Genomic DNA, 13757 nt, shown 5'->3' with positions numbered 1-13757 from the left:
ACCAACACTTTTTGGAAAGCTAGCGCCAATATATCTCTTCCTCCGCAAGGCAACCATCAAAATGTTGTTCTAAAGCTTTGATCAAACTGAAACTAGCATTCATTGGATCATCCATGACTTGTCGAATTTGGTTCAGAAGTCATTAAACACCTTTACTATAGTTTCAAGGATTCCAAGCCTGTAAAGAGGTGGAACAACGCTTCAAACCCGATTGAAGCCCTATACCCACATGATCATCATCAGCCTAATTCATCTCCTTATTATATTAGTTGTGAACAATAACATTGTAACATTCATTGTCATGCAACCAAGCCTCTTCAAAACGAAGCCCTATTTCGTTCCAGCACCAAGAATATTTTTCATATCATGTTGAAGATCATTACAAATAAGGTTGGTGATAAGAAGAAAGCCATTTAAGATGGGAGACTCTTGGTGCAGAAAAACTTGTAGAAAACTTATCATTGCCCAAAAAATGATCAAGTCGTTTGAGAATGGTATTATCATTAGTCTGCTTATTTAACCAAGTTAAAAGGGAGACCAATAAACCAAGATCTTGCAAATTCACCTAATGAATAGCATCATGGATTACCAAGTACTAAAGATCTCTAAATGCTATTGGGCTCCCTATGTTCGAGCGTTCCAACTTAATTTTTCATTGTAGTACGTAGAGCTCTCCAAGAGCCTCCAACGTTAAACCTGAGATAGTTTAGACATCCCATGCTTTATGTTTCTTTGATGTCATCGCTTCAACATCCTCAACCTTCTTTTCCACACTTAGTTTCCTTTCACCCTTTAAGTTGATATCAATCAACATAGGATCCAGGGTGGTAGGTTTTCCAATAGATGTTTGGCAAGATCCTTTATGTTTTCCATCGACAAACAATCCCCAACATGGTTACAATGCATAACACTTCCACGACCCTCCTTTTCCATTATACCACTTTTAGTTGTTATTGCCACCCCATCCCAATTCACCTTCCGCATCCATAGCATCCAAACAAACTCCAATGTGTGTCCCTCATGATGGAAACTCATTACCCTCCTTCAACACATGCATACCAGCACATACAACCTTACCCTACTCCACTTCAATTCCACTTCCTCCGTAAAACTTTCCTCCACCCTCCACCTCCTGCCACGACCTCTTTCTCTCTTTCCTTGCCCCCTAATATTGTTCTCCCTCAACCCATCTCCTCGCCCACCCCAACCACTATACCCTAATTTTCTATTCCTACCATCACCATTTTTCACAATCTCAGCCTTCAAACCAATCTCTATACGACCACATCCCAAAATCACTACATCCCTTACTCTTAACTTCACATTTCCTATTTGAGTGCCCAACAATTTCACAACCCCTTACTCTCAATTCACATTTCCTTTTTGTGTGCCCAACAATTCCACAGTTATAACAAAAATTTAGGAGCTTCTCATATTTGAAGTCACACCATACCTGAGTTAAGAATTTGTAGATGGATGCCCTTTTGAATTGGCTATGTCAAATCCAACCTCACTTTAATCCACATACATGGATCAACCCAATTGCTTCCTCGATCACAATCAATTTCCAACAGGTCACCAATGGAATTTCCAATCAAAGTAGCCATTTTTTGTGTCATGCACTCAATAGAAAACATATGCATTTGGATCCAAAAGCCTCATATTTAAAAGGAAGAGATTGAATACTACAACTTTCCTTTATTTCTTCCGTGACAATAATACCATTATCAAATAGCCAAGGGCTTGTGTTCAGAATGCACAAATTTTGATTTAAAAATGTATGACAAATAAGTGATTGTCGGCATTATTAGTATGATGATGCACCTTCCACACAAATTTTAAAAACAGTCGGAAAAGCTTCAAGATTCACCCTTTTGGAAGACAAAAGTTTCGTAGTCACACATAAATTCAATTCATCTTCATTTAGAAGCACCACATTATATCTTCACCATTTTTACCTCTTTCTCAGTTATGGTCATTTTGCCCACAAAATTCTAATTTCATCCATGAATGAAAGATTGCACATGACCTCTAAAGAAACCTATATTTTAAACAAACCAAAACACACAAGATCCAAAACCACACCACGGATAAAGTGATGAAACCTAACACACAAAATCAACTTTGAAAAATAAACTCAATCGCTAGCCATCAAACCCTATGTCCAAACAAAACTCTCATACAGAGAGAAAAACCCTCTTACCAATGGAGTACATCTCATTTTGTTTAGTGGAATGATTCGTTAGTTAACGAATATGATCAACTCGGTCTAAAAAGGTCTAGTCAGTTAATCTCGAATCGTTGGAGCCCATGATTTATAGGTCTGTTAGGTTCCCCTATTAGATCATTTGAAATTAACTTAGAACAATATATGTTGAAACAATTTGAATTGTTTGAATTAGGTATGGAGAGAGAAACTGACGAATATATATGATATAACCGTTGGTTATAGAGCTTTATGTTTAAATATGATTTAGATATTAAAAATATGAATAAGGATTCATATTCGGAAGCTCGAAATTGATGAAAATAGTCAAAGTTGTGAAAAGTCAAACTTTGACCAACTTTATATTCAAATGTGATTTGAATTTCGAAAAAATGAATGCATATTCATGCTTGGGAGGTCGAAATTATTTAAGACGGACAAAATGGTAAAAAGTCAAAACATTGACTTTTGACTTGAAAAAGTCAAAGTTTGACTTTGACTGGAATGGCCAAATGACCATAATGCCCGTAGACTAAAGATAATCGGCAAATCCAACATTTTGTTGGATAATCCTACAAATACTTAATGGGATAAGTGGCTATAAGAGATATAGACACCTAGCCCACTAAGCTCTACTAATAGTTAGTGGATTATTAGATGTTAAGATTTAAGAAATTAATTACATGCAATTTTGCATGTAATTAACTTATTTAAAGGACAATTTTCGAAATTTTTAGAACTTTTTGACAAAATTTAGCTCTAAATCTCAATCTAATTTCCACCTTCAAATTCCATCTTTCTCTCATTATTTCCTTCACTTAATGGATCACACAACCGATTCTAAGTTTAGAGAATAGCAGGTCAACACTAGTAGTGGTCCCAGATTCATAATCATGAGGTGATTTCGAGGATTGGAAAGTCAAAAAGGTATGTACTTTATCTTAACTGTAATTTAGTTTGAATTAAGTCTTTTTTAGCATGTTAATCACTAAAATGTTTAGTTGCATATAGAGTAAAGTTCGATCTTTGTTTCCGCTGCACATGTTCATCATATAACACTTCAAAACTATGTAACAAACATGAATTTTGGATGTCTTCTTTATTTTCTATTTAGAAAACATCGAAAACCTTTCATCATGTAAAATTGTAAATCCTTCGTAAGTGTTGAAAACTAGATAAAATTCCTTCATTCTTCATTAAACGAACACAAGTTTTTTCTTTTTTTTTTCTTTTTTTTTTTTTGAAAAGTGTCCAAAACTTTTAAAAATTACAAAAATAGAATTTATGGTCGTATTTTTATGAAGATTTGCACGTGTATTTGCATATGCAATTTTTTTTAATCTTTAAAATTAAACCCTCTAATATCCCGTCCAATTTCATATCTAATTTCTTATTACAAACTTAAAATATGATAGTGTTGGAACGCCGAGAAGGAATATCGCCTAGACAAAACCCGTGCTATCTTGCCTATTGGTCAGATTGTCAGGTCAACTCGCCTGGTCAGTTCGCTTACTGCAAAATAAAAACAAGTTAAGAAAAAAAGGTTGAGTCGCGAATCTCGCTCTCTTTAAGACGTTTCATGGCTTTGCTTTTTTGTGTAAATAGATTTGTACAAGTTATCATCCTTAGGATAAAACAGTCGTGTTCCATCAATCAAAATTGCACCAGATACTGATCGAAATAGAAACACTCAAATAGACACTTTTATGCTTGGTATATGAAACAAAGAAAATTTTTGTCAACAGAAGGGTAGTAGATAGAGAGAGACAGGAGAGAATTTTAGAGAGAAAGGAATTGTCTGTGTTTGTTATGTCAAATGGGAAGAGAAATGGGGCATATATATATAGTAGATGGGGTGGGAGGCTCCAACGGTCACATAGTTAATGACAAAAGAAAAACCGTCCAACAATTAATTGTTTTTATGACAGTCAATGTAACAATTGAAGAACAATGTAACAGTTGAAACAGTCGACATTATGGTTTGTAATAAACTCAACGGCCGGTTACGATTCATAATAAACCTAATAGTTTGGAAACGTTTTTAACATAAAAAACAATTTTGAAAATTCAAAATATATTTTAGCAAAAATATTATATTATTATTTCAATTCCTTGCCTTGTCGGGGGACCAATGGCGTTCGTGGAGATATTGGCAAACCTACTTTTGTCTATCTCCTTCTCTTCCAAAACTTGGATGCCCTTTGGAGCCCAAACCCCAAACCCATAAGTGAATGCATGAGATTATAAAAGTGACTTGTACATTAGTATTTTAGCATCGTAGGAATGCATGTTTAGAATAAAATAACAATAAATATTTACTTTTCAAATTTTTTATTTTTAATCTTTAAATTTCGTGAGATTTGCCCCGTTTGAAAACCAAACAAATTAGGTCTCTGTGGATGATTCTTTCTTTATTGATTTTCGAAATTTGTATAAATCTTTTTTACTCTTTCTTTATATTTTAACCTTTCCCAACGTTATATCGAATCCGTAGCAAAATTATACAAATTTAAAAATTAAAAAACATAACAAAACTAATTGCTTAAAAGCTTTCATTATTATTACTATAGATAAAATAAGATTTCAAATGGAAAAGAAATTAAAATCCCTCAAAATGGTCTCTACAAATATTTGGTTCCTTCCTTTCCAAGACAGAGACACCACGCCACTTTGACTCGGCAATTGGAGATGGAAGAAGAAAATTTTCTTCAATTCGAAAATCTAAAACTAACAAAATCCGAACAAGAAATAGCCATCTTGGAAGACGAAAACATAGAGGAAATAGAAAACAAACTACAAAACGCACTAATTTGCAAAATTTTAACAGCAAAGATAGGGAATGAGGATGTTTTTAAATCTATGATGCCAATGATTTGGAATATCCGAGAAGAAGTAACAATCTGATAGACCCTATCGTATTACAATATAGTAGAAGGAAGAAGAAGGGAGATACACGTGCAAGTGAGGGAGGAGGCAGTAGGAGAGAGGAGCACGTTGGTAGGGACCACAGTTAGTTACAAGGAAATAGTGGTTAAATGGGAAGGGAGTTGGAGACAGAAAGGGGAGATCATTTTTGGTGAGAGTAGTCTGCAAGTTTCCTTGAGAGAGAGTGAAGGCAGAGAAGGTGATTTCGTTGTTTCTTGTTCTTATTTCCCTGTATCTTTCTTAGTTGTTTTGCATTTTCTGTTAAGGATTGAGAGCATCAATTCTATCTTGTAATCCTTGAAATTTATATCAATATATACGAACACACATATTGGTGTCCTATCACAATCCAAAACCTCGATTGCAATATCTACTTATGTATATTCAAAGCTCCCAATGATAAGAAAACGGTTCCGGAAAATGGTCCTTGGGTCCTTGGGTTTTTAAATCTATGATGCCAATGATTTGGAAAAGACAAAGATCTGCTGCGTTTCAAACACCCACTAACAGGAGCTTCCAAGTTCATAGACCTACACTTCCAATATATGCTTCTTTTTGGATTCTTTTTCACCACCTTCCTGGAGCTTGTTTCTCTAGGAGAGGGCCATTGTGTTTGGCAATATTGTTGGGAGGTTCGAGTCAGTGGAGCGGATGGGAAAAGAATGTGTTGGGGAAGAATTATGAGAGTGGAGTGTGTATTGATGTGATAAAGCCTTTGAAAAGAGTGAAGTTGAAAGTTGGATCTATGGGGGAAGAAGTTTTTTATACCCATCTCTTATGAAAAGTTCATGGATTTCTGCCATGAATGTGGAAAGCTGGGGCATATCTTCGAAGACTGCAGTTCTGATATTGCAGAGGAAAAAGATTGCAATTTTCGTTTTGGTACTGGAGAGGAAGACTTTGAGCTATGAAGACTGGCCTATAGGGATGAGAAGTATAAAGAGTTAAGAGTACGAAATGGAGAGCTGGGAAGGCTATTATAGTGAAGACAGTGATAATCCGGAAGTTTAGGTGGTTAGAATCAGCCCCGAATGGTTGGATATAGGGTCACAGGAAAGTGAAAGTGAATAGGTGGAAGATCAGCGATAATATAGGCCGAACAGATGGAAACTGTGGGAATGGGAAGGGTTTCAATAGGGGAATCAAGAAGGGAATGGAGAAGCTGAGGACCTGCAAAAGAATAGAATGTTGCATAGGAGGATGGAAGAAGATCACAATTCAAAGAAGACAGGAAGATTTCTAATGTCCCTTTTGAAAGGAACAACTATATCTTTTGATTTTTTATTTTTTTTCCCTAAAGCATATCATCTTTTAATTTCTTTTACATTTGCTTAAATTCTAATTTTATTTGCATGTCTAAACGTACTTCTTGAAAATACCAATTAGCTTTCTCCCAAGTTCGTCTTCTGGTAGTTTGTATTATTATTCTAGCTATTTGTGTAGTTCAGAGAAGAAAAGTACACAGTTTTCTTTTAAGAAAATTTATTTCAAATGTTTGATCAACTACCTTGGCTATACATCATAGTATTGGAAATAAAGTCTCATGATCAATTAAGCCTTGTTCATAATATATTTTGCTTCTTAATTGGGACACAAATGTCATGAACTCACCTTGGTCATCAATGTATTGGCATAAGCATTTCTTCTGGAGTGTGGGCAAAGGCATACTCCCTGCTTCCTGCTCTCTCTGTCTCACTTCAAGCGATCATTTTTGCTGTCTGAATTTCTATCTGCAAATTTTCCTTGAACAAAGCTTGTCCAAGAGTAAAAACATCACCCATTTGCCCCTCTAGAGATAGTGGCCATATCCTGGTTGGCTCTGCCCCATCAAAATATTCTCTGATTGAGCTGTTCTTCAAAAAAGTAGTGACCGTGAAGGTTTCATCAGCATCCTAAAATCATTGTCAACCTTCAAACTGAACTTCCATGTCTCATGCATGTTCTGTTATCTGTTAGATTGATCTATATGTTTCAAGGTCAATGGAGTTCCAAGAACCAGTACTCTTTATTTTCTTGCTTCTCTACATCAGCAAAGTTGAAAACTAACAAAAACTAGCTTGATTGTTGGTTCTTCATCTTCGATCAGTCAATTTACAACTTCCCAATACTCAACAAATGATAACTATACAATGTATGGTTAGCTTCCTGCAATGAATTGCATAATAAGTTCAATAAGAATTTTCAAAAAAATTATTTAAACATATTTTTTCGTTACAATTTTAACTACAGACCAGAAATGGAACCGGGAGAGGGCGCAATTAGCAAAAAAAAAGGAACTAATAATCCATAGACAAACTATCAGATAAGAGTAGAGCAAGTGCAATGTATCTTGTTTAGTAGGTATCGCTATTGAACTTCAAACCTAAACCTAATTTTTGCTAATTGAAGATGCAATCTGTGTAGGCTTCATGTATAGCCCTAATCCACTAAATTCTACAATATCAGATAGGAGAAGAACAAGTGAAATGTATCATGCGTAGTAGCCATATTGCCAATGAACTTCAAACTTAAATTTAATTTCTACTAATTGAAGATGAGATATGTGTCGGAATCATGTATAGCCCTAATCCACTTATGCAATTTTGATAGAAAACAGACTGGTTTCAAGCTAGGGTTCAAGAATTTTGCTTAATTAAGAAAAATGCAAGAATCAAATTCAATTCTCATAAAAAATTTACCATGCATTCCCCGTTGTAAATTCAATTCCATATGTACAACCATTGATCCCTGCAAATTCTATCCATTCAGCTCAGCGGCATTGCGTATCGGCACAAGGGGCACAAATGACTCGTCTCCAGCCATTTAACAATACAGTCTCTATGATAAAGATGAGCGCACGGCAATCGCGTAATTTCCATTCCATTCACCAGTTCATCCAAACATATCCTACATTCTCCAATCAACAACTCTCCACCAACACCAATCTCCACGTTCTTCAAATCTTCGATTGCCATCTCACTAGCTGGCAACGTTTTAAACGCTTGCGGGGATGATTCCCGCAAAACTTGCCCAATTTCCTGGCGTTCATTGTAGGGCGAAACAACTAAAACGGACACCGCCAACGGAAGTATGGTACGGCCAGCATTAAGAGGATTGCATGCGATATCAGCCGCGACAGAGAGAACGTCAGGCACAGCCGTGTCCAAGAAGTCTTGTGCGACACCGGTGCCAGAGAAAACAGCGATGAGGATACTGGATGCAGTAGCGAAAAAGACATCGCAAGGTATCAAGTAAGAAGATAGAGAGGAATTTAGGAGATAATGAGATTGTTGAGAGTGATTTGACTGAAGAATGTGGCGGAAGTGAAGGTGGAAAAGGAAACAGTTACAAGGAAGCAAGTGAGAATTGGAAATGGTAACATTAAGATCATCTTCACCTTCTTCAGGTTGCCATATGTGGTAATCGTAGAGAGTATCCATAGCCATGGGAGATCAAAGTAAGGTCAAAAAGTGAAAAAGATCACAGAGCGAAACGAAGAAGAAGAAGAAGAAGAAGAAGAAAAGAGGGAAAAATTATATGAAGGAAAGAAGAAAGAGTGGGAGTTAATTTTCTGTTATTTGGTTTTTGGATACAAAGAATAATAATATATTATTTATTAATTTAGAATTTAGAATATGGGAACGAGGGCCATTGGGAATTCGGGATGGAAGAAACAAACAAAGCAGCGTTTGGATGTCTCACAAAACTCTTATTTATTTCTTTTTTTACCTTGTTAATAAGAAAACAAAAAAGGCAAACTGCTGAGTTACATTCTCAAATTTTTAAAGGTAAAATTGTATTTTCAAATTTATGTCGATTCTCAAGCTTAGAGTTGTTGGTAGAAATTTGATATTCAAATTTCTTTTTCGAAACATTTTCGCTTTTTGTTTTTAAAAATCGAGCCTGTTTTCTCGTATTGTATTGCAATCGTTTGCATTTTTTTAAGTATTAGAGTTAGATTATTTGTCATATTAAATAATAAGCTTTTCAATTTTAAAATTTTGGTTTGACTTTTGAAAACATGGATAAAAATAGAACAAAGCAGGAGATTTAAAAGTGTTAGGAGTGTTTGTAGATTTCATTTTTAAAAACTGAAAATAAAATATCAAAATCTTGCTTGATAACCATTTTGTTTGTTGTTTGTAGTTTTTTAAAATCAAGTCTATAAACACCTTACTACTACACATGTTTTCAAATACCAAATCAAATGTAACGCCTCAAAAATTAATATAATTTTGAAAGTTAATTATCTTAATTTTATTTAATTAGATTTAATTTATTGGGCGTTATTTTGAATTTAATTATTAAGAATTATTTGATTTATGTGGGAATTGAAATTAATTAAATATTTCTTGGATGAATATTTAATTAATAATTAGAGGTTTTGGCATGTGGTGTTTGTTTGTTGAGTTTTTGATTAAATGGTAAGTTAAGAGAATTGAGTAAAGTTGTGGATTTTTAGTGTTGTTGAGGCTGAATTTAATTACATAATTATGGATGTTATTTAATTAAATTGTGGGGTGAAAAGTTTGTTCGAGATTTGATAATTATATATATATGTGGAAATATATATATATAATTATTATGTGAAAGGGAAAGATAATTATATTTGTTGAAATATAATTATTTAAGGAAAAGATAATTGTATTTTTGGAGAAAGGATATTTAGTAAGGGAGAAAAAGTAAAATAATTATATTTTGGAAAAATATAATTATTTGTAAAAGAATAATTATTTTAGATAAAGATAAATAATAATCAATTATATTGTGGAAGATAATTAATTTTTTTGGAGAAAGATAAATAATAATTAATTATTCTGATAGATATTGATTATGGAGTGGAGTTGTTATGGTTGAGTTAAGATAATTCATGTTGGAAGTTATAAGTGATTTATTGGAAAAGATTTGATTCATTAAATTAATTGATGATTTAAGTTAATTTGAGTTTTTGGAGGGAAAAGTTAGTTTTGGTGGAATTGGAATTAATTGAGTATATATATATATATATATATATATATATATATATATATATATATATATATATATATTTAATTAATAATTTGGAAAAGTGAAGTTAATTATATTATAGAATATAATTATATTTGTTTGAAAAAGAAGATAATCCATGAGGAGAGATGATTGATTTGATTGGACGAAAAAGATATATATTTATTTAAAAGAGAGAATAATGGTTTAAATAAATATATATGTTTATTGTAGATTTTGGTGAGAGAAAAATAATAATAATAAAGAAGTATTATTATTATTATTAATTATTATAAATACCTAAGGTTTTGTGCATTTAAGGCATTTATTAAGGAAAGATAATGGGAATAAAGATATATGTATATATTTGGTATTATATATATATATATATATCCTAAAAGGAAAAGGAAATAATAATAATAAATATTATTGTTATTATTTAGGTCTATAAATAGCATTGGAATGCTTAAGTTAGAAAGTAAAGGAAAGAGGTTCTTCTTCTCTAAGATAACCCTCTGCTGTCGTCGCCTCATCAGTTGAAGTTAGGATTTCTTTTTTTCATCAAGGATAAGAGGATTTTTCAACCTCCATTTGAGTAACCTTGGTAAGTCAATGAAATTAAATTAATATTTTATTAATTTAATTTTGGATCTATTTGGGGTTTCTTTAAAAGTTCAATTGACTAAACTTTTTAAGATTTAAATCTTGGATTTTTTTTCCCAATCAAGGTTGAATTGGTTTCAACCCCTTTTGCTTGAGAAGTTAATTAATTGTGGAGAATTTATGGATGTTAGCCAATTACTAATTTTATTAACTAAGATACTGAGTTTTCCTTTATGATTAGGATCAAGTTAATTGGAGAATTTTTATTGTCAACTAAGGAGTACCTTTGTTTGGCTAAAATCTTCAGGTAAGAGATTCTCCTACTAGACCTTCGAACTGAATTTAAGAGACCGCATGTAGTTATGATTATGCATTGATGGTAGGTAAAATGCATAATTTGATGTTATTGATAATGACTATCATTTTATGGATGATTGATGTTGATGACTGATGTTATGTTAATGACCGGTAGTATTATGTTGACGACTGTTGATGTTTATGTTGATGCATGATATATTAATCACATGATTAAGAACGTTAAGATTAATATTCATGTCATGTTATGATGTTATGTTATGCTACATGCTATGGATATGGTGTTCTGTTAACTTTGTCTATTAGAGTTGTACCTGCATGGGTGTCCTTCGGGATCACCACCTTTTTAGGACTGCCTAGTCCGACGTGACCGTCAGTCTGGCATTGACATAGACATGATTCGAGTGATTCGACGGGATCACTCGTAGCCCGATTGTCTTAGTGTTTCTTTCGGGTACACTAAAGACTAGATTGTCCTAGGTGTTCCTTTGGGTTCACTAAAGACCAGATATGTTCCTACGGAATCACAGATTGCACGTGTTCGAGAACGTGCCAGTTCTTGGGTACCACTTTTCAGGACTTTAATGGGAAGTTAACAGACACCAAGCGGGACTAGTAGTAGGTCCCTTACTGAGTATATGTTTATACTCACTCTTTCTATGTTTAATATTTCAGGCGAAGGTAAAGGTAGAGGAAAGCTGGCGAGCGGCAAAGAAGAATCCGTGACATGCCATATGGGGACTCAGTTTTGCTTCCTCGTCTATGTTTCACTGTTTTAATAGTTTGTTTTTTTAATGAAAATTTAGTCTTCCCTCGTTTCAAAAAAAGTGTCTCTTGTCATTGTTTCTTTTTAGTAATGACCTCAGCTTAGTATAAAAAGTTGAGTCGTTACATCAAAAGTTAAAATTTGGTCAAGTTTCTTCTTAAATTGATCCAAACCATGACAAGAAAAAAAAAAAAAAAAAAAAGAAATAAACTTCGTTTTGAAAACCAAATGCCACAGACAAAAAGATCACTCCAAATAGTAAAAAGTGGTCCCTCAAATTTTAAGATTTGATACACCTATATAAGTTTGATTATCCAATTTTAATGTTTGTCTAAATTTGAGGGTTTAATGAATGGATTTTTCTTTAAAAATATAACAAACCAGTACATTATATAGAACAATCCTAAAATAGAAAAAGCCCATGGGCCCAACAATGAGAAATACTGAAAATGTCTTAGTCAACACGTGTTTAATTAATCACATGCACACTTGAGTAATTTTCTTCTAAACATTCGTATACTACAGTCTAAATGAAATAATCTACTATATATCCTTTAGCTCATGATATTTGATCATATAGTTTTTTTTAACGATGGAAAAAATGCTTCAAATTTAAACAATCGTATTGACTATGACAAACAATTTTTTTGATCATGAAAAATGATCGTGTTGATTATAGTAAGCGATCTTATAGTCCAATGTAAATTATCCTTAAAAATTTCAAAATCTAATGATTGTATTGACTATGTTAAACGATCGTGTTAACTATGGTAAGTGATCATTTTGATCATATTAATATGATCATTTAGATCATTTTAAACGATGAGAAAAAGACTTCAAATTTAGATGATCGTGTTGCAGGTAAATGATCGTTTAGATCATGTTAAAATGATATTTAAATGATCTTCATATTCTCGAATATGAGTAAGATGGAGTAGATTCAAAGAATATTGTCGAAAATGGAGATTAAAACATAAAAATAAATCGCTTAAAAATAGAATAAAGAAAATCTAGAAGATGAGATAAAGAAATCTGGAAGAAAAATGAATAAATTCGCAAAGAAAAAAAAAAAAGAAAAGTGACGAATCGTCTGCAATATTAAAAAACAAATATAAAATTTATGAAAAATATTATACCGACTCCATAGACTTTTACTCTTATTACACAGGTTGTAAATATTTTTAGTTTTATTTATAAAAAAAAAACAATCTTGGAGTAGTTTTTGTTTGTCATTTGTCAAAGAAAAAGGAGAGGGGTGTAATTGTTAATTCATGGTTTTCATTTATAAATTAAAATTTTTTAATTTAAAAATAATAAATTAGATCTGTTAATGAAATATATGTTGAACTGAATTTAAAGTAATAGTTAATGGTTAAATTATAAAAATTATTTTTGAAAATTGGAATATTCTTAAAATGGCTTGACGGTGACCTATAAATATTACATTACCAGAGATGATAATTTCACCAGGTCTCAATTTTGGAATGGAATTTTATAGAAATTATATTTTAAGGTTGATTTAAAAAAGCGGTAAATTTTCATAAATATAACAAAACACTGCAATATTTACGACATGTATAACAAAATCTTAGCCATTTTTTAAATATCTCAAATTTACCCTTTTGTCTTTTTTCTCCTCTTTCTAACGTCTTTTTATTTTTCCTCTTTTTTTTTGTGATTTTTTTCCATCATTTTCTTTTCTTCTTCTTTTTTTACGTCGTTTAGATTTGCGTGTATAAAAGATAGTAAAATCTGAAGGATCGTGTATAAAGAATCTTGAAAAAATCGTTTAGATTGGCTCCAATCTAAACGATCGTAACCAGAAGAATTAAAAAAAAAAAATCGTTTAGCCAAATTTAAACGACTGTATACCAAATTGTGAAAACAAATATTTAGATTTGGCTCGTGTAACCAAATTCAACGATAGAATTGAAAAAATAAATAATCTAGATTTGACTATCCAAATCTAAATGATTG

At 32.5% G+C, this 13757-nt stretch overlaps 1 protein-coding gene across 1 annotated transcript; it reads right to left on the bottom strand.

Annotated features, from left to right (window-relative positions):
• Positions 1-6596: 6596 nt before the first annotated feature.
• Positions 6597-8678, bottom strand: LOC103504063 (E3 ubiquitin-protein ligase RING1-like). The gene is made up of 2 exons (XM_008468494.3): positions 7810-8678; positions 6597-7276 (listed from the first exon to the last, which is right to left on the bottom strand). The coding sequence occupies exon 1, from the start codon at positions 8554-8556 to the stop codon at positions 7876-7878; it is 681 nt and encodes a 226-aa protein (XP_008466716.2). The 5' UTR covers positions 8557-8678; the 3' UTR covers positions 6597-7276; positions 7810-7875.
• Between the last annotated feature and the right edge of the window lie 5079 nt (positions 8679-13757).

The sequence above is a fragment of the Cucumis melo genome, chromosome 3 (genome assembly GCF_025177605.1).
Source record: "Cucumis melo cultivar AY chromosome 3, USDA_Cmelo_AY_1.0, whole genome shotgun sequence".
In the NCBI taxonomy this organism is placed as follows: Eukaryota; Viridiplantae; Streptophyta; class Magnoliopsida; order Cucurbitales; family Cucurbitaceae; genus Cucumis; species Cucumis melo.
This window is presented reverse-complemented; position numbering and strand designations above follow the sequence as displayed.

What these genes read in the sequence shown, in the direction of transcription:
- LOC103504063 (XM_008468494.3), bottom strand. Translation starts at nt 8,556, where the DNA reads ATGGCTATGGATACTCTCTACGATTACCACATATGGCAACCTGAAGAA.